The 22,991-nt window shown below is 39.1% G+C and overlaps 1 protein-coding gene across 2 annotated transcripts in view; it reads left to right on the forward strand.

Moving 5' to 3' along the window:
- Positions 1 to 3,053: 3,053 nt before the first annotated feature.
- LOC136866144 (UDP-glycosyltransferase UGT5) overlaps positions 3,054 to 22,991 on the forward strand; it is a 165,672-nt gene continuing 145,734 nt past the window's right edge. The window contains exons 1-2 of one of the 2 annotated variants that reach the window (XM_068226636.1): positions 3,054 to 3,170; positions 20,167 to 20,379. In XM_068226636.1, coding sequence (XP_068082737.1) covers positions 20,206 to 20,379 — 174 coding nt within the window. In that variant the 5' untranslated portion in view covers positions 3,054 to 3,170; positions 20,167 to 20,205. Of the gene's footprint in view, positions 3,171 to 16,413; positions 16,635 to 20,166; positions 20,380 to 22,991 lie in introns of those variants that run through there. The other variant, XM_068226635.1, reaches the window with a different exon arrangement.

Raw genomic sequence — 22,991 nt, forward strand, 5'->3', positions numbered from 1 at the left:
TAATCATGTAATGGACGTAGTGACTTCCTATAACATCAGAGAAATATTGGTTGCCCAGACATACGCTGGTGCTGAAGTTATGGCTGGTAAACTAAATGGACTAAAAAAGAAAGTTCAAGAAACATACCCTAGAGCTCTCTTTATTCACTGTTTCAGTCAGGTTCTAAATCTGGTCTTATCTCAGTCAGCTATTAGTATTAATGAGTGCCGTACCTTTTTCCAAACTCTCAATGGTCTAAGTAGCTTCTTCTCTAAGTCTTTAAAGCATATCCATGCTCGTACCGATTATACCAACAATAATATTCCAGGAAATGCACCAACAAGATGGAATTTCTCTTCTGGAGTAATAAATGTTGTTAAATAGAACCATGAATTATTGGTGGACATCTTTCAATGTATACAAGACAACTCATCAGACTGGGAAAATGAAACTCTAGCCCTTGTACGTGGATATTTGTCTTTCTTTTCGGATTTTGAAGCCAAATTCCTTCTTTGTGTTTTATCAAATATCTATTCATATACTGACATTCTATATAACATTCTTTAGACAAAGCATTGGGACATACTGTGTTGTACAGAAAAGGTGAACGGAACAAAGTGTATTATTTAGAATGAAAGAGAGAGATTTGAAAAATGTTTGTAATAGTGTCTAATACGAAGAATGTTACGAAAGAGAAAACGCCCGGACAAAGATATCGTGAAATATAGGAGAATATATTTTGAGTAATATACAATGTAACAAATCACACTAAAGATAGGTTTGGGAACTTGCCGCAACTGGAATTTCTTTCATTACTTGATCCAACCAAATTTGAAGTTTACAAATAAAATTTTCTAATCGCACTCTAGAGACGCAGAAAATGAAACACAATTCAATGTTTTGATATTGTTCGACTCAAAAATGAACTGAGAATCTTGTATTCAACGGGGGAGTTTAGTGGCAAATACACCCACGAACTGGCAACACATATACAATTGAAACAGCTCCACACGCTATTTGCTGACCTAGGCTACATGAATTGACATTACTTGCCTTGACCATACCAAGCTCATCTGCAACAGCCAAAAAGTCATTTTCTGCATTTAAACGGATCAAATCATTCCAAAAGTCAACACAAGGACAACAAATATTGAGTAGCCTTGCAGTGATGTCCGTTGAGAAGAAGTTGAGAGAAGTCCAAAAATTGATAACATTCCACACCGATGTCATTGAGAAGTTTTCCAAACAAGAACGCAGAATGGAGTTCTCATTCAAGTAAATAATGTAAAATGTTTTACTCATTTGTTACCAAAATCAGCATGGCCCTGGTTTGATGTCAGAAACCATCAATTACATTCAACTGAAAATTTCCAAAACCAAGAATGGAAAAATTGTTCAACACTTTGATATAATTTTTTTTATTTTCATTTATTTTTCAATGGTGTTTACTGCTATTATGTTAATACCTATACAGTAAGAACACTTCATTCTATAGTAATCGTCTGGCTCCATGGCTAAATGGTTAGCGTACTGGCCTTTAGTCGCAGGAGTCCCTGGTTTGATTCCCGGCACGGTCCGGGATTTTAAATTTAATTGATTAATTCCTCTGGCACGGGGACTGAGCGTATGTGTCGTCTTCAGCATCATTTCATCCTAGTCACGACGCGCAGGTCTCCCACGGGGTTCAATCAAAAGACCTGGACCTGGCGAGCCGAAGTCCTCGGACACATCCCGACACTAAAAGTCATACACCATTTCATTTTCTTACTTCTAATTCAGAGTGGACTATGAATTTAAATATTGAAACCAGTAGTTTGGCCAGTGATTCAATGCAATGAAATTAGATAAATGTATGTAAGCACAAAAGGTTCAGGGGACCAAAGGTTTATTCTTGCTAACAGAACGAGGAGTAGGGGGTGGGTTATAAAATACGGTACTACAATACTACAAATATGCTCAGGTAATACTTGAACGGTCGCTAAGTAGCATGGAAACATGAACAGCCTACCCTGTTGCAGAAGGCGCCGCACGCCTCTGCCATGTATTGAACTCGAAACAATGCCCGTGGTAGGTGACAGTGTTTCAATGTGTCTTCTGTGTCCCAAAAGGAAGAGGTGATTGGGATAATGTGTAGAGCAGCTAAATAGTGTTCTGTAGGTGTTAAGTGTTAGAAGTGCCAAGTGTAAATTATTCCAACTGACGCTGAATTTGAACATTCCAAAATGAATTTTTAGATAACTTGATAAGTGTTATTCAAATGGTCGTTCAAATTTATAAAAATGTTAATCGGAGGGGGAGGGGGGGTTTGAATCATACCATTCATACCTCATAAAGATATCATTGCCATAATCACCCTCATCGAAACTATGTTGATTACCTATCATCACATAATTACCTGTGTAACTAAAATAACACGGAAAAAAATTATAAAAAGAAGATGGAATACCAGAACTGAGAGAAAGTATTAGGGTCATGTGCCTCTTGACACGCCGAGCCTGGGCGTCCTTAAGATTTGTTCGTATTGACATAGATTGACTAAGAAGTACCTTAACTTTATTTTGCCTTCTGTAATACCTCAACAATAAAATCAATTTAAAAATTGAAATAATTTTTATGTTTAAAGGAAATGTGAACTTCAGTTCTAGCCTAGTAAATTGTGTTCGCATGATGGTAGGATCATAATGAATAGGCAAAAAGGTAATATTGTATCTCTGTCAATAATAATAATAATAATAATAATAATAATAATAATAATAATAATAATAATAATAATAATTGAGCCGTGTATTTGATTTCCCCTCCCCCTTATACAACTTGCTATGTGTATTTTAATGGGTTTCAACTCATATTTTATTTACTACTGTGTTATTTCGCCCCTTTGAGTTATGCCCTCGGGCAAATAGTAATAAAGCATTCCCAAATTATGGCCCCCAGGGTAAAGGAGTTTATCCGCCCTGGGAGCGATCTGACTTGAACTTGTCTCCCTTTTGGTTTCCCCTCCCGTGCCCCCCGGCGCAATCGGTGTGTGTCGCTTTGCTTCACGTGGCCTTGCGTCATCGCTTCTCTCGGCGAGGCCGTGCGGGCTCGCTGGGAGTAGTCATCCGTTTCCTGCTCTGTCACCTGAGCACTTCACGGCTCCGTCTTCAAACATAGGACCGCTCTTTGCATAGGACCGCTAGGGGTATGGGAGGTAAGCTTCTAGGTCTTGATTAGACTCACGCATGATGGGAGGACATTCCTTCGCTTGTAAGCTACTTGATAGGCGCTAAATGACGTTTTAAGGCATTATAAGTGCCAAGCTGCTTAAAATCTAACATATTTGAATCAGAATTTGTAAAGTTATGTGTGAACATTTGGGTCTGTTTACTGCAGCTTAAAAGAACTTATTGGGAGTTTGTGCCTTTAGTACATGTAAATATAGATGTTGCCATTTGCTTTACGTCGCACCGACACAGATAGGTCTTATGGCGACGATGGGACAGGGAAGGGCTAGAAGTGGGAAGGAAGCGGCCGTGGCCTTAATTAAGGTACAGCCCCAGCATTTGCCTGGTGTGAAAATGGGACACCACGGAAAACCATCTTCAGGGCCGCCGACAGTGGGGTTCGAACCTACTATCTCCCGAATACTGGATACTGGCCGCACTTAAGCGACTGCAGCTATCGAGCTCGGTAGTATAAATGTTGAGTAATGTATTCAACTTCTTTAGAAGCCTTAGGCGCCTAGACACGTCTTTTCATGAAAGTTATACGGTGCTTGAGACCTCCTAGCGTATTGTATATTAGGGGTATTTTTGCGCTCCCCCTTGAGTAATTTGAAATGGCGATTAATCGCTAAGCTGGATCTAGAATTATTTATTGTGTTTTAGTTCTCTGGTGTTAAATTGTGAACAGGGCTGGTCCCCTGTGAATTAGTATAGGGCACAAGTCAACGTAACCTTAGTGATGTTGATATTTCATCTTCCTTACTCTTTTCGGTGTTCATCTATCTTGTAAAATAAACATTGTCAAGCTGATTGCCTACAGGTATTAAGCGTTTTCGCCCTCTGGGTGCTTTCCTATCCTCGTGTAGTCTAGATCCTATGGGGTCGCACCTTCTTATGGTTTTGCCAGTGATAATTAACGGTACAATAAAAATAATAATAATAATAATAATAATAATAATAATAATAATAATAATAACGATTGAAAAGACCTAAAGAGCTTAAATGATTGTTAACATTTGCAATCTATGAAATTAAATTATGGTTTCCTTCTGAGAACTTAATTTTTGAAATAATAATGTTATTGGCTTTACATCCCACTAACTACTTTTACGGTTTCTGGAGACGCCGAGGTGCCGGAACTTAGTCTCCCAAGAGTTCTTTTACGTGCCAGGCAATCTACCTACACGAGGCTGACGTATTTGAGCACCTTCAAATTTCACATAACTGAGCCAGGATCAAACCTGCCAAGTTCTAGTCAGAAGGGCTGTGCCTCAACCCTCTGAGCCACTCAGCCCGGCTCTGCCAAGATAAAACTAATATCTACTGATTTTGATCATCCTCAATGACTCGTTCACCGTTTTCGCTGATAGCTGTCTGTGTGATGACCATAAATTAAGTCCAAGGATGACATTCTTATCAAAATTGAAGTGTTCTGTTTATACCTAAAAACTATTCACCCATGAGCAGGTGCAAGTAACGTAAATCGTATGAAGACTCCATCGCATGTCTCGGTTGAGACGAAGCGAACATTAAAACGAAATCTTGTCACCTGCCGACGTCTTCAATGAAAATTAAAATGGCATTCAGGAAAAATAACCGCAGTTATCATAGACAGTTTCTGAAACACTCACTCTCCCTTGCCTCCACTGTGTGTGCCCAGAGTTTGATATAGCCTATGTATGCAGCCTTCTACTAAAGAAGTAACTACAATACTTTCAGCTATACCGCAGACATCAACAAGTCGTTTGATCCAGGTAATATATTTGAGTTTTGCTCAAAGAATGAGCTCCTCAGCTATTCGTCCCAAAAAGTGCCAACAATACCATTTTCGTCCTGTAATTTTACATATAAATGGAAGAAGTGTTATATAAGACATGTTAACAAAACGAGAGTGTTAGAATGGGATTTGATAATACATGCCAGTAGGAATGTTATCACTATTATCTCATGTAATACAGACAATTTATTACGTACACAGATCTGTGAGCCAATATGTTCATGTACCTCAGTATGGAGTTGTGCGAAAACTTATAATAGTGTCCAATTTTAGTATTCATGAACTTCATTTCTGATGCAGGATGCTCTGAATAAAAGTCAGCAGGTAGATGCCTCACATGTACGGATTTCTCCAAAGCTTTGAATTCCATACATGAAGCTTCGTTTACTCCATTTCCAGCGTATGGAAACATTTTAAAAAGGTTTAGATTCATCTTATGAATAAGGATATGCGCTTTAAAATAAAACGAACTATCATCCAGTCCTTTTAATTCTTAATAAAGTGTCCCACACGGATTTCTTTCCAGTGTTCACAGATACATTTGCTCCTTAGGTACTACCTTTCATTTAAAACTCTTCCTAGTGGCAGGAAAGTAGTTGGATAAAATAATAATAATAATAATAATAATAATAATAATAATAATAATAATAATAATCTTACAGTGTTGGTAATATTTTCATTTGAAACCATATAAGCTGCCTGTGGGACAATTTTAATGTTGCGTTTTACTCTACTATATGGCAGAGAAACCGGACTGCTGTGGTATCTAAGAATGAGGTTCTTAATTGATTGTGTCAGGTTAATACCAAATGTGTCACCAGAGAGTTTTTACGAACGTACGTGTCAACATGCAGTCCGAATTGACATTTTTTAGCACATCAAATATTGGACTGCCTCTGGCCGATTTGATACCCACGACACTGAGATCGGGAGGTGGTGATGGTGTTGTTGGTGGTGATTATTGTTTTCAGAGGAAGTAGACCTAGGCAACCTCCCTATTAACACTAACCAGGGGGAAAAAAGGAAGTAGTCCGACAATGATAACAGTATCTGGAAGGAGTTCGAACTAGTCTCGCCGGATGGAGAGAAAGATTGCCTAAGTATAGTACTTCTATGTATTCCAGGTATTATTATTATTATTATTATTATTATTGATATCAGTGTAAGAGGTGGTCAGTCGTTGTCCTTCTTCTCCCAAGATAGCGGGTTCGATTCCAGATGATAAATAATATCGCGAACCGCGTCTAAATATGTATTACTACTAGGGCTTAATAAAACAAAATATTTTCGTAGTGATTTTATTCACTTCTAATAATAACTTCTACGTAAAACTGCATAATTACATGATAACCTGCACTTATTTTGGAATGGGAGATAAACGCTTTCCCGCAAATAAAGAATGTGTACTTCTGTATTATTTGAGACAGGAAATTTCATCAAATTCGCCAGATTTTCTTCGCGCGCCAGCCAACCCAGTGGTATTTAAAGTAGCTTGTTTGCCTCTTACCTGGAAGTTGTGGGTTTGACACGTGGCTAGTCGAAGGATTTTAATTCCGGACTGAGGGCTGGAACAGGGTTTACGCAGCCTTGCAAGACCAACGGACGACCTGTTTAATACGAGAGACAGTGGAACCGGTCAAGAGAGCCAGGAAGTACAGCTATGGATGTCATGACGCTTGTCATATGGGCAACCTAGCATCTGCAGACCATCTCGCTATACTTCAGTCGTCTTGGGCGACCAAAGTCCTTATAGGCTGTTGCACTGTTCTTCAACTTAAAAATCAATAAACGTTTCCATGCCCTTAAAAACAACTTCTCAAAATTAGTCGGTAAGCTGCTTCCAGATTGGAAAATAACTTTAAAAGTCTCCTAACAGCAAGTAATTATAAAATTTGATTTACAGATGAATTTCAACTTAAATTCTTGTGTAAATCCCAATGAAATAGCCGGATTAATTGGTTAATTTCTTAGCCTATGAGAAGTCAAAATCAAAAATACGAACAGTGTATCTGTCTGTGAATCACGGACTTCGTGGTGGCAGTGAATGTGGTGATAATTGTTTTTAGAGGAAGTCCAACTGCACAAACACCCTTTTGTAATACCAGTCACAGGATGAATGTATGAGGTCCGATTGTTCCAAAAATGAGAATATCGGCAATAGAAAGCGAAAGGCCATGAAGCGCGGGAAATTTAAAGACTCGAAACCTAATAGGGTTGGAATCTGAAGAGAGCAAGGGTTCAGCAGGGAATTTCTGCTAGGAAAGAGTAAAAGTGGGGAGACTAGAAGTAGTGCCGCATCCAGCTAGGGCCCTGTGGTTGTCAACCCACGATCCCAAGCGGGGAGCCCATGAGGAGCCCCCTCCCCCCTTCAGGTGCCTCTTACGACAGGATTTATACTTAAACTTCGAAAGAAAAATACTAAACCAAACCCCATGGCACTACAGCCCTTGAAGATCCTTGGCCTACCAAGCGACCGCTGCTTAGCGCGAAGGCCTACAGATTACGAGGTGTCGTGTGGTCAGCACGACGAATCCTCGCGGCCGTTTTTCTTGGCTTTCTAGACCGGGGTCGCTATCTCGCCGTTAGATAGCTCCTCAATTCTAATCACGGAGGCTGAGTGGACCTCGAACCAGCCCTCAGGTCGAGGTAAAAGTCCCTGACCTGCCCCGGAATCGAACCCGGGGCCTCCGGGTAAGAGGCAGGCACGCTGCCCCTACACCACGGGGCCGGCTGCTCTTAAACTTGCTAGACCTAAATGTTACCATGTGTACTTGTTTTACTAAATAGGGCTGCTCACTGCACTGGTATCGTTACTTGTAAGACACAGAACACATTTGTTATCTTCTGGAAGGTGGCAAATTATCTTATCTACTATGACCAATGACGAATCATCTTCTTCAAGAGGTCCAGATATGGTGTATTGATCCGACCTGTATAAAAGACCTTGCTTGACGCATACGTCTTGCCGTGATCGTTAATTATAGATGTGATATTTCACATCAGTGTGAATTAGACACCTTCGCACTCCAGAGCAATATCCGTGTGGCGTGCGACTTCGACTGACGTAGTATCGTATCCTTGTCAGACTAGCAAGAACATACGCAAATCCTTGGCAAACCTGGTCTAAAGAATTTACACCAGCAAACTTCACTTCCTCAGAAACCTAAAGATTAAAGTAATACGCATACTAAGGTATGAAAAACATTTTCTTAGTAACAATAATATTGATTCTGATGATGATAATGAAGGTTATGATGGTGATGATTATGCTATTTGTTTTAAGTCTTCTATCGCTTTTCACCGCACCACCGTGGGGCCACGGGTGCGAATTCGATCACACATGTGATCATGGCCCATTTATATAATGATAACGACCTAGGGGAGGAAAGTTCTCGTTATTGCGTATGTCTGTGTTGGTTGATAGTGCGGTGTGTTGTTTGTGAATGAAGAGGTGTATATTAAGATAAACTCCAGTCCCCAGTTGCCGAGCCAGAGGAATTAACCAGAAGTGGCTAACACACAGCTAGAAGTAGAACCTGACACCCTCTGAACCGAATGCCGTTAACGCTGAGCGTTCACTCATGGATTTGGATAATAATAATAATAATAATAATAATAATAATAATAATAATAATAATAATAATAATAATAATAATAATAAAAGCGTTATACATTTTAACGTCCCTCCAATTGCTATACCGTGCTAAATTTTAAGAGACGCCGAATGTCTTCCAATAATCGATTCCAAATCAGATTACACTTACTGGATCCATCTAATTCGAGATCATCCCCTTACTGCTAGCGCTTTTCTGATAAGAGTTTCATCTCAGCGATTAATATATATATACTAAACAATGTGGTCACAGGACTCTTACAGTGTCGGGCTTGGTGTACATTTCATGCAATTCTCCATTCTTTATTACTCTCGAAGTTCCTCTTCCACTGATAGGACCAAAGGAATTTCCAGAACTCTGTTTTCAAAACTGGAAAGCCTTGTCGTAAATTTTATACCCAGGGTTCATGTTTGTAGTATTTTACTTTTGTGTTACTTGATAGGAATTATTATTATTATTATTATTATTATTATTATTATTATTATTATTATTATTATTAGGGAGAATCTTAGCCGATAAATCTACTGAACACGGTGACTAGATGGCTCCCAGTATAAGCCAAAGGCATCTTAGAAGGGTTGATGAGTGGGTAATGGTCTAGGCAAATGAAACACTAACCGATCAAAGACATAGAATGCAGAAGGCATTACATACAGATACTTATCGACCTCCCAAGGACGTAGGATAGGGTTGTGTGGAAAACTGCATCAAAATTAGCCAACCAGGCAATAACTGGACGTTCACGATATCGCTTTAGAAGGCCGGCAGCGATATGCATGGGTGTTTACCTAAGTCGTGGTGAAGTGGTTACTTAGGTGTGCACGGAGATCTGACCAGGGTCGGAAAGACCGGCAGGTTGAATCTGGAGGGCTGGGCGGTTTGTAGTTGGAATGTTAGTCTGTAGATTAATTGGAAGAATGGGGTGGGATATGTAACGGTGACTGGATTGGAGAAACCGGCACGTTGAATCTGGAGTGCTGGGCGGTTTGTAGTTGGAAGGTTAGTCGTTAGATTAATTGGAAGAATGGGGGGGGGGGATATGTAACCGTGACTTGCTTCATTACACAAATAATAATAATAATAATAATAATAATAATAATAATAATAATAATAATAATAATAATAATAATAATAATAATAATAATAATAATAATTGAGAAAGCCTGAAAAGCTTAAATGATTTTTAACATTTGCAATCTATGAAATTATATGATGGTTTCCTTCTGGGAACTTAATTTTTGAAATAATAATGTTATTGGCTTTACATCCCACTAACTACTTTTACGGTTTCTGGAGACGCCGAGGTGCCGGAACGTAGTCTCCCAGGAGTTCTTTTACGTGCCAGGCAATCTACTTACACGAGGCTGACGTATTTGAGCACCTTCAAATTTCACATAACTGAGCCAGGATCAAACCTGCCAAGTTGTAGTCAGGAGGCCAGTGCCTGAACCTTCTTTGCCACTCAGCTCGGCTCTGCCAAGATAAAACTAATATCTACTGATTTTGATCATCCTCAATGACTCGTTCACCGTTTCCGCTGATAGCTGTCTGTGTGATGACCATAAAATAAGTCCAAGGATGACATTCTTATCAAAATTGAAGTGTTCTGTTTATACCTAAAAACCATTCACCCATGAGCAAGTGTAAGTAACGTTAAATCGTATGAAGACTCCATCGCATGTCTCGGTTGAGACGACGCGAACATTAAAAGGAAAGCTTGTCACCTGCCGACGTCTTCAATGAAAATTAAAATGACATTCAGGAAAAATAACAGCAAATATCATAGACAGTTTCTGAAACACTCACTCTCCCTTGCCTCCACTGTGTGTGCCCAGAGTTTGATATACTGTAGCCTATGTATGCAGCCTTCTACTAAAGAAGAGACTACAATACTTTCAGCTATACCGCAGTCATCAACAAGTCGTTTGACCCGGGTAATATACTTGAGTTTTGCTCAAAAAATGAGCTCCTCAGCTATTCGTCCCAAAAAGTGCCAACAATACCATTTTCGTCCTGTAATTTTACACATAATTGGAAGGAGTGTTATGTAAGACCTGTTAACAAAACGAGAGTGTTAGAATGGGATTTGATAATACATGCCAGTTGGAATGTTATCGCTATTATCTCATGTGATACAGACAATTTATTACGTACACGGATCTGTGAGCCAATATGTTCATGTACCTCAGTATGGTGTTGTGCGAAAACTTATAATAGTGTCCAATTTTAGTATTCATGAACTTCATTTCTGATGCAGGATGCTCTGAATAAAAGTCAGCAGGTAGATGCCTCACATGTACGGATTTCTCCAAAGCTTTGAATTCCATACATGAAGCTTCGTTTACTCCATTTCCAGCGTATGGAAACATTTTAAATAGGTTTAGATTCATCTTATGAATAAGGATATGCGCTTTAAAATAAAACGAACTATCATCCAGTCCTTTTAATTCTTAATAAAGTGTCCCACACGGATTTCTTTCCAGTGTTCACAGATACATTTGCTCCTTATGAACTACCTTTAATTTAAAACTCTTCCTAGTGGCAGGAAAGTAGTTGGATAAAATAATAATAATAATAATAATAATACCGGGCGAGTTGGCCGTGCGCGTAGAGGCGCGCGGCTGTGAGCTTGCATCCGGGAGATAGTAGGTTCGAATCCCACTATCGGCAGCCCTGAAGATGGTTTTCTGTGGTTTCCCATTTTCACATCAGGCAAATGCTGGGGCTGCACCTTAATTAAGGCCACGGCCGCTTCCTTCCAACTCCTAGGCCTTTCCTATCCCATCGTCGCCATAAGACCTATCTGTGTCGGTGCGACGTAAAGCCCCTAGCAAAATAATAATAATAATAATAATAATAATAATAATAATAATAATAATAATAATAATAATAATAATAATAATAATAATAATAATAATAATCTTACAGTGTTGGCAATATTTTCATTTGAAACCATATAAGCTGCCTGTGGGACAATTTTAATGTTGTGTTTTACTCTACTAGATGGCAGAGAAACCGGACTGCTGTGGTATCTAGGAATGAGGTTCTTAATTGATTGTGTCAGGTTAATACCAAATGTGTCACTAGAGAGTTTTTACGAACGTACGTGTCAACATGCAGTCCAATTTGACATTTTTAGCACATCAAATATTGGACTACCTCTGGCCGATTTGATACCCACGACACTGGGATCGGGAGGTGGTGATGGTGTTGTTGGTGGTGGTGATTATTGTTTTAAGAGGAAGTAGACCTAGGCAACCTCCCTAACACTAACCAGAGGGAAAAAAGGAAGTAGTCCGACAATGAAAACGGTATCTGGAAGGAGTTCAAACTAGTCTCGCCGGACGGAGAGAAAGATTGCCCAAGTATAGTACGTCTATGTATTCCAGTTATTATTATTATTATTATTATTATTATTATTATTATTATTATTATTATTATTATTATTATTGATATCAGTGTAAGAGGTGGTCAGTCGTTGTCCTTCTTCTCCCAAGATAGCGGGTTCGATTCCAGATGATAAACAATGTCGCGAACCACGTCTAGAAGAATCGTCTAGATTCAAAGCCCTCTATGGCAAGCTTTTCAAATTTTACAGGAGAAGGCAAAACATGTTACACTATGATATAATACATTTATAAACACAAAACTTATGAAAACCTTACGTCATCCTAAACTAAATTGATTGAGCCATAGTATTCGTAGGTAGTAATCATATTTTGAACATAATAATTAATGATAAAATCGTATAGGGGGTTTTGCAACTAATTTTCTTGCATAGTGGGTTTTGAAATTAGTAATGGCGAATGTTGCATAAAATAGTGGATTTTGTACCTAACCGGAAAATGATCACACACCTAAGTTTTGCAGAACTTCTAGTGCGTGTATTGATCCTTCATTTTGCAAACAACTCATAAAATTATTTTATCTCAGAAATAGCAACATTTTCACTGAAAATTTGCACAAAATGATAGTACTGGTAAACAAATTTAAAATTTGCATACAAAGTTTAAATATGCAGAGCTTCCTCTTCCAGTGGTTCACATACTAAGTCCTCTCCCTGAAGATCAACCTCTGGAGCTTCAAATAGATAAATCTGGAGGTTTTCTAACTCTTTCCACTGCGGTCCATAATGTTTCGATAGAAGTTGGTGGATGTCATTTATCTTTGCAGCACTTAAATACCTTCCTGATGTCACAGTCGTAGGAAGGATGTCGGAAGCCTTGAGTCCATTCTTAGTAATGTACTTTCGTACACCTATATTAACTCGGTAATTCGGTTCTCCTTGTAATTTAATGTTTCCTTTGGTTTTGAATAGTATAAACCTCTTGCACGAGTTGAAGCTGACATGCCAAGTTCCAACACTCTTGAATACTCGCTTTGCTTCGCTTTTCCAGTCATAAACACATACGCCATTATCACCAAACTTGTGAAGCTTTCCATGATTCTGTACAATTTCTTCATAGTCCTTTGGTTCCACAATGACTTCTTTTTTCCTCACTTCCTTCTCCACTCTTGCAAACACCCTGTCGGGAGGAATGAACGAATGTCTAACTACAGGAAATATGAATTGTACACTTTGTACTGAAGCAGAAGCATCGCAGGACAGCCACTTAGTTGCCATACAAATCATAGTGCAATTTTTGTTCTGCCCACCGCAACCATCTGCGACGAGCCTTACAGTGTGTACGCCATTCATAGATGTGCTGCACAAAGTGTGATAAACAGCACTTGCTATTTCATTTGAGCTTTTGGGGTACTCATTCTCTGTCCAGCAGTATGAGTGTACATTGTCATCGTGAAGTTTTGTTTTGGAATGACCCCGTACTACCGCAAAATGATATAAATTCAGCTGTCTACTAAAGTAGGCAGACTGGTCTGGAACCTTTGGCAGAGGAAAATTTTTCTCACAGTCATATGAAAAAGTAAGAACATTAAGTTCATCCTGTCTTAAAATATCAAAAATGCTTTGTATTTCAGTCGATGAACTCGTTTTTCAGTTATTAATTGCTGCCTGATTTTAAAGTTCTTTTCCACCTTCAATCGTTCTCCTATTTCAATGCACTTTGAGCAAGCATCTACCCTTGGGGTACCAAATCCGATATTATAATTAGTGTTAAAAATATTTCTAAAAAAGCATTCCTTTACTTTAAGCACACTTTGCTGATTGTAAATCCACCACAGTTTCTTTATGTTCAGTTCTGGAGGAAAGTGCACCCGGATGCTCTTTGATCTACAATAATGACTTTCTTTTGCTGTGATTGACTCGATAAATGTCCTTACAGCTTTTCTTTTTTCTGAATTAATTTTACCTCTCCTATCTCCACCTCTATTCTCCACAGGAATTTTACCACCCGAAATGTGTGATCTTTTCAGTACACCCTGTACTCTGTCTTTCTTCAGACCTAGGCATTTTAAAAATGTTTCTCTGCAAACAGGAATTAGGGATCCAGTTAATGAATCGCGTATGTGGTAATTGTAGTTTACATTTCTCCTTGTTCCTTTGGTTTTCTTTGCTTTGACCACAGTACAGTGTTTGAGAATGAAATAATCCTGTTGAATTTTATTTCGGGAACTGTAATATACCTCGTGAAATTTCTTCATGTCATGCAATCGTACCTGAGTGCACTTGAGCTTTGTCGAACTGTGTCCACATGTTGGCGGTTCGGGAAGACCCTTGGCAGAATACCTTTCTCTCTTCTTTACGTTCCGCTTCCACGTTTCTGGCTGCCTAACTCGTTTCCTTGATTCATGAGGAGCCACTTTAGAAGCATACTGATTGTGGTCCGGCATTATATACATAAAAAAAACTTACTCACAAACTCACTTTAAAATCGTTCAGTTTAATCTTGTTATCAACACAAAACCAGCTTTGTAAATGAACAAGATGCCAATTATTGGCTCTAATCGCTTCCGTCACAAACCTCGTGACTACTTTTATACTCGCTCATTGGCTATCTATCTATAGCGGCTTTTGAACCTAAGTGTATATATTAATAGTGGGTTTTGAACCTCACTCCAATTTTTAAATGTGTAAAACTAGTGGAAAACAGTGGATTTTGCAATATCGAAAAAACGTTGCCATAGAGTGTTTTGAATCTAGACGATTCAAAATATGTATTACTACAAGGGCTTAATAAAACAAAATATTTTCGTAGTGATTTTATTCACTTCTAATAATAACTTCTACGTAAAACTGCATAATTACACGATAACCTGCACTTATTTTGGAATGGGAGATAAACGCTTTCCCGCAAATAAAGAATGTGTACTTCGGTGTTATTTGAGACAGGAAATTTCATCAAATTTGCCAGATTTTCTTCGCGCACCAGCCAACCCAGTGGTGTTTAAAGTAGCTTGTTTGCCTCTTACCTGGAAGTTGTGGGTTTGACACGTGGCTAGTCGAAGGATTTTAATTCCGGACTGAGGGCTGGAACAGGGTTTACGCAGCCTTGCAAGACCAACGGACGACCTGTTTAATACGAGAGACAGTGGAACCGGTCAAGAGAGCCAGGAAGTACAGCTATGGATGTCATGACGCTTGTCATATGGGCAACCTAGCATCTGCAGACCATCTCGCTGTACTTCAGTCGTCTTGGGCGACCAAAGTCCTTATAGGCTGTTGCACTGTTCTTCAACTTAAAATTCAATAAACGTTTCCATGCCCTTAAAAACACATCTCAAAATTAGTCGGTAAGCTGCTTCCAGATTGGAAAATAACTTTAAAAGTCTCCTAACAGCAAGTAATTATAAAATTTGATTTACAGATGAATTTCAACTTAAATTCTTGTGTAAATCCCAATGAAATAGCCGGATTAATTGGTTAATTTCTTAGCCTATGAGAAGTCAAAATCAAAAATACGAACAGTGTATCTGTCTGTGAATCACGGACTTCGTGGTGGCAGTGAATGTGGTGATAATTGTTTTTAGAGGAAGTCCAACTGCACAAACACCCTTTTGTAATACCAGTCACAGGACGAATGTATGAGGTCCGATTGTTCCAAGAATGAGAATATCGGCAATAGAAAGCGAAAGGCCATGAAGCGCGGGAAATTTAAAGACTCGAAACCTAATAGGGTTGGAATCTGAAGAGAGCAAGGGTTCAGCAGGGAATTTCTGCTAGGAAAGAGTAAAAGTGGGGAGACTAGAAGTAGTGCCGCATCCAGCTAGGGCCCTGTGGTTGTCAACCCACGATCCCAAGCGGGGAGCTTATGAGGAGCCCCCTCCCCACCTTCAGGTGTCTCTTACGACAGGATTTATACTTAAACTTCGAAAGAAAAATACTAAACCAAACCCCATGGCACTACAGCCCTTGAAGGTCCTTGGCCTACCAAGCGACCGCTGCTTAGCGCGAAGGCCTACAGATTACGAGGTGTCGTGTGGTCAGCACAACGAATCCTCGCGGCCGTTATTCTTGGCTTTCTAGACCGGGGTCGCTATCTCGCCGTCAGATAGCTCCACAATTCTAATCACGTAGGCTGAGTGGACCTCGAACCAGCCCTCAGGTCGAGGTAAAACTCCCTGACCTGCCCCGGAATCGAACCCGGGGCCTCCGGGTAAGAGGCAGGCACGCTGCCCCTACACCACGGGGCCGGCTGCTCTTAAACTTGCTAGACCTAAATGTTACCATGTGTACTTGTTTTACTAAACAGGGCTGCTCACTGCACTGGTATCGTTACTTGTAAGACACAGAACACATTTGTTATCTTCTGGAAGGTGGCAAATTATCTTATCTACTATGACCAATGACGAATCATCTTCTTCAAGAGGTCCAGATATGGTGTATTGATCCGACCTGTATAAAAGACCTTGCTTGACGCATACGTCTTGCCGTGATCATTAATAATAGATGTGATGAAATTTCACATCAGTGTGAATTAGACACCATCGCACTCCAGAGCAATATCCGTGTGGCGTGCGACTTCGACTGACGTAGTATCGTATCCTTGTCAGACTAGCAAGAACATACGCAAATCCTTGGCAAACCTGGTCTAAAGAATTTACACCAGCAAACTTCACTTCCTCAGAAACCTAAAGATTAAAGTAATACGCATACTAAGGTATGAAAAACATTTTCTTAGTAACAATAATATTGATTATGATGATGATAATGAAAGTTATGATGGTGATGATTATGCTATTTGTTTTAAGTTTTCTATCGCTTTTCACCGCACCACCGTGGGGCCACGGGTGCGAATTCGATAACACATGTGATCATGGCCCATTTATATAATGATAACGACCTAGGGGAGGGAAGTTCTCGTTATTGCGTATGTCTGTGTTGGTTGATAGTGCGGTGTGTTGTTTGTGAATGAAGAGGTGTATATTAAGATAAACTCCAGTCCCCAGTTGCCGAGCCAGAGGAATTAACCAGAAGTGGCTAACACACAGCTAGAAGTAGAACCTGACACCCTCTGAACCGAATGCCGTTAACGCTGAGCGTTCACTCATGGATTTGGATAATAATAATAATAATAATAATAATAATAATAATAATAATAATAATAATAATAATAATAATAATAATAATAATAATAATAATAATAATAAAAGCGTTATACATTTTAACGTCCCTCCAATTGCTATACCGTGCTAAATTTTAAGAGACGCCGAAAGTCTTCCAATAATCGATTCCAAATCAGATTACATTTACTGGATCCATCTAATTCGAGATCATCCCCTTACTGCTAGCGCTTTTCTGATAAGAGTTTCATCTCAGCGATTAATATATATATACTAAACAATGTGGTCACAGGACTCTTACAGTGTCGGGCTTGGTGTACATTTCATGCAATTCTCCATTCTTTATTACTCTCGAAGTTCCTCTTCCACTGATAGGACCAAAGGAATTTCCAGAACTCTGTTTTCAAAACTGGAACGCCTTGTCGTAAATTTTATACCCAGTGTTCATGTTTGTAGACTTTTTTCCTTTTGTGTTACTTGATAGGAATTATTATTATTATTATTATTATTATTATTATTATTATTATTATTATTATTATTATTATTATTATTATTATTATACACGGTGACTAGATGGCTCCCAGTATAAGCCAAAGGCATCTTAGAATGTTTGATGAGTTGATAATGGTCTAGGCAAATGAAACACTAACCGATCAAAGACATAGAATGCAGAAAGCATTACATTACAGATACTTATCGATCTCCCAAGGACGTAGGATAGGGTTGTGTGGAAAACTGCATCAAAATTAGCCACCCAGGCAATACCTGGACGTTCACGATATCACTTTAGAAGGCCGGCAGCGATATTCATGGGTGGTTACTTAGGTGTGCACGGAGATCTGACCAGGGTCGGATAGACCGGCAGGTTGAATCTGGAGGGCTGGGCGGTTTGTAGTTGGAAGGTTAGTCGTTAGATTAATTGGAAGAATGGGCTGGGATATGTAACCGTGACTTGCTTCATTACACAAATAATAATAATAATAATAATAATAATAATAATAATAATAATAATAATAATAATAATAATAATAATAATAATAATAAATGTAAACACAACAAAAGGAAATTTAAGGCTCAACAAAACATCGCAGTACGAAACGTAAACAAACAAGTTGGGGAACATGACAACTACAGAATGGATGTGGAAAACGGCATGGAACCCTGAGAGGAAATGGAACGTAGCCCTTTGCGAAGAAAGAAAACGTAGAAGGAAATTGCCCTTCGATCATACACATTTATTTTAATAGGAAGCAAATAAGAATTTCAAAACAAACAGGAACGAATCGAAACACAAAATAGATCTTTATAAAGGGAAATTGAAAGGTTGTACAACATGCCTGTGGACATGCGCATTACGTTAAAAGAAATTTAATCACTTAATTAGAACTGAAAGAAAATTATACAACAATACATAATGATAAAAAGAGGGCTAATCCCAATCTACGGATGGATGGATGGATGGATGGATGGATGGATGGATGGATGGATGGATCTTTTTAAAGTAAACACTTACGCAATTATAATTCAATTTTGTTTTATTATGGTGTTATTATGTGTAGTATGTTTTATGGTGAAATCACATTCTGCAAAGGCCATTGGAGACGGGTTCAGTAAAGGAAATGGGAAGCAGTCAGCAGTTCAACTAAAAGTGTTATTTCCAATTCCAGTTGGTTTACAATTTTATATTACTAGATTTTAATAACAAATTTTAATTGTTAAATTTTTGGAAACGTTTTATGCGTTTGCCAGGCCTTTGTAACGTAATTTATAATAATAAAATAGGCCACGCCTAACTGATTTCTGTTGTAGACTTCTTACATTGGAGTATAATCCTAAAAGAGATACACTTACGTTAAATAGTCCGTACACATTGATTAGTGGATACAATGTTAGATCCAGTTCATTTCTCAAAAATGCTGTAATCAGTGTTTAATTTAATTTTTTGTGATAACATTTTAAAAAACCACTTTTCACGTTTATGCCCTTTTAAGGTAAATACTTACGCAATTATAATTCAATTTTGTTTAATCGGGGTGTTATTATGTGTAGTATGTTTTATAGTGAAATCACATTCTGCAAAGGCCTTTGGAGACGAGTTCAGTAAAGAAAATGGGAAGGATCCACCTTCTTTCTCTCCTTAAAAAAAAACGTAATGATGGGGCCCGCTTCAGATTCTGAATCCCAGGCCCGGTGGGGGCCATGAGAGTTAGCATGTGTCTACATGCGTAGTGTGCGATGATGCCGGTGAATTATCTCAAGGGCATTAAAATCGAATCATCTCGAGGAAAAGACGATGAAGGTTTCCCACCCCTCCTTCAGTTAGGTTACCAGGTAATGCAACAAAATTATCATCAGAAGATCGAATATGAAACACACTCAGGAATCGCATATAAATCTCTCACGCAGCTTTCAGCTTGCATTAGGGAGATGCTAGGTTAGGACCCCACTGTCGGCAGCCCTGAAGATAGTTGTCCGTCGTTTCCAATGCTGCAGCTATACCTTAATTAAGGACACGGTCACTTCCTTCCAAATCCTAGCCCTTTCCCATCCCATCGTCGGTGTGACGCAAAGAAAATTGTTAAAATAGAAAGAGCAATGGTATATCGATGGAGGTCAGACAGTAATTATTAACCGGCACAAGTAAACAGAGGAAATGCCAGCCTCAACTGAGAGATCTAGTTTCTACTGGACTGGACTGTTGAGATCATATATGATAGATGGTTCAGGTGATTTTGTTTTAAATGACTCTGATTACATGCATAAAGTACTTTATTTCTTACTGTGACGTAATTGGCTTATTCCCGTACTCATAGGAGGAAAATGACACTTTAGCGTATTGTAATTGCTTACCTCATTGGTTTATAATTATTTATAATTAAATGAATTAAATTTAAAATAACTGAATTCGCCATAGTATGAAATTTTAAAATGTACACAACAGCCACTAAAGTGATAATTTTACGTTACTTGTTTCGAAATTCGTCCTCGCCTCGGCTCGGTCATAAACATCTCACTCGTGACGTAAGAGATCACTTGCCGTGGCTGTTGTATAAAAAACTATTTTCATCGTTACATATTGATTCCGTAACTGCTCTAGGACTCCCATGAAATGAATTATTCTCTTTTCAGAGGTGCTCCCACCACATCAGGAATAGTGAAGAATCCGACATGCTTCTTCTTCACTTGCTGATCATCCTCCTCTGCTGGCATGCTGATGGTGCTCGCATTCTCGGCGTCTTCCCCACACCATCTATAAGCCACCAGCTGCCCATGCAGGCCATTATGAAGGCACTTGCTGCAAGAGGACATCAGGTCACTGTCATTAGCCCCAATCCACTTCCGGTAAGCTCCCTATGTAATGTTTGGAGACTCTCTGGCTGAATGTTACTGTACCTCTTGTCCTTGACAAAGACCTTGAGCTTTTACCCTTTTGAGTACTAAGTATCTTCAAATTAACAGAAAATTCTAAGCTATTATTTTCAGAACAATGTACCTCGTTATTGCTTTGGGTCAAATGAATCCATCCCCTTTTTATCTCGCATTTGGGAGATGGTGGAGTTTGAATACCACCGTCGGCATCCATAGTATCTCATTTTCGCACAATTAAAGCCACATCATTTACCTTCTCGTCCGAACCCTTTTCTGTCCATGTGTCGCAGAAAAAATTCGATAATGTGTTAGTGGAACGTTAAACCACCAGCAGAAATATCAAAAAACACTCTTTGCATATCCTTAAATACCGTATCGCGTGATTATGTAGCTTCTCTTTAAACATAAAGGGCCGATTGCAGAAACGGTATTTAGACGATGTCTACGGTTAAACAATGCCTAAGCATGGCTGCCGCATTGCAGAGACGTAATTTATCACTTAGACACTGTCTAAAACGGATGTTCAACCGGTCATGTTTAAACACTGCCGAGAGCACTGTTTAACCTCAAATGAGAGGAGTGAATCACAATCAGAGGTTATGTACCATGAAATATGTAATTTGTATTATCATATTGAGACGATTCCGGGAAGAAAGGTTAGTCCGACGGCCTCTCTGTGGGTCGCCCGCTGCTAAATCGCAACAATTCGTTTTACATGCACGGGAGATAATCATAAAATAAGGTTTCGCTTTACGAGACACTTGTTTCTTGAGACTGACAAAGTGACAGTCCGGTATGCTAAATCGCAACAATTCGTTTTACATGCACGGGAGATAATCATAAAATAAGGTTTCGCTTTACGAGACACTTGTTTCTTGAGACTGACAAAGTGACAGTCCGGTAACTCAACTTGAATACAATTCTTGGCAATCGATATATTTTATTATTATGTACATGGGTAATTTCCATGGACTTATAGGTCACTTCGACTACATACACATCAGAATTACGAGTCCCGATCATCTGAGGGCTGTCACATACATCAACCGGGAGGGATTCACTTATATTTACTGCCAAGTACACACACATAATAGTGAAAACTAAAAAGTAGGTTTATGGGATTTTTATATATATATAATCGTATAAGTTTTCGGCAACTAGACCCTATCAGGTAGGAAAAGGCAAGTGGTGGTGATTATCGTTTAAAGAGGACTGGGGAAGAAGAGCCGTGGCCATAATAACAGCCCTAGTATTTGCCTGGTGTAAAAATAGGGAAACTACGGAAAACAATATTGAGGGCTGCCGATGATGCGTTTCGAACCTGCGATCTCCAGAATGCAAGCTACATCTATATAGCCGGTACAACACACTCGGTTACACATTACTATTGCTTCATCTTCCCTTCGCCGAAGCTACCGTATTTATCAGTAGATTACACTCACTGTAACAACGCTATAATGAAAGCTACACTTCCAAGTACGGTGGCGTGTCGCTTTAGTGTCGATAATATGAGATTTAATTTCCACTGAAAGCGATACTCCTATCTGTGGGCAAGTCATGCTCAGCCATATTTCAGTAACGTGTAGGCAAACAAACAGCTGACTGGCGTTCGGCGCGCGAACCAACGAATTACATTAGTTGCGACAAGCAAAGAGTCGCATGAAAGATACTTCTGTCTCCATTTTCAAACCAAATTGAGGCTTTAAGGGATGTCTAGTTAGTCCTAAACATCGACTGAACATTGTTTATGCAATGGAAGATCGTGAACGATTTAGACGTTGTTTAGGTAGACGATGTCTACGGCTTAAAACTAGTCATCGTTTCTGCAATCGGCCCAAAGAGACGTGTGATACACATATATCGTACTGTCCATTCATGTATCTTTGTATAGGCCTAATCGTCTCCTCGTTTGTTAGTAATTTTTAAGCTTACAGTAGGCCTACTGTAATAGTTATTTACGATTCATTCATATCGTAAATAACAATCATATTAGAACACGAGGCAGAAAAGTCGTGAAACGAGACCGTAGGCCAAGTTTCATAACCCATCGAGTATTGTAATATGATGTTACGATAGGCCTATGCATATCGTACAACATGTATCTAATTACTTTGAAGGAAATGGATTTAAATATTATTTTGTGGTTTTATTAGATTGAGCGACTGATATGCTATACGTCCACCAATGTGGCTACTTAACATTAATTCATGGCTGCATTTGTTTTTGGTAGATATTTAGATACGAGGCGCTGCGAGCCTTAAGGGCGAACTCAACATGGGCTGCCTTTTTTTTTTTTCCACCAGGAATTTCAGGAAAGTCATTGCACAGTCCCATATGTTTACTTTTTCGAGTTCATCCCTCCTTCCTACAGAAAATGAACCTTGCAACTATGAGGGGCTCCGGTTGGAGCGACAGGAGAGCGGACCAGAAGGGCGAACGCTACAGCTCCCACCATATTGTATTTCTGTAGTGAGACAATACTTGCCGTTAGAGCGAACTCCACAACCCAGTACGTGTCCCCGATGGTTCGTACTTAAGTACCGTATTTTGTGCGCGTTCACGTGTCAGTGACGAGATATTGTTCG

The sequence above is a fragment of the Anabrus simplex genome, chromosome 3, assembly GCF_040414725.1.
Source record: "Anabrus simplex isolate iqAnaSimp1 chromosome 3, ASM4041472v1, whole genome shotgun sequence".
In the NCBI taxonomy this organism is placed as follows: domain Eukaryota; kingdom Metazoa; phylum Arthropoda; class Insecta; order Orthoptera; family Tettigoniidae; genus Anabrus; species Anabrus simplex.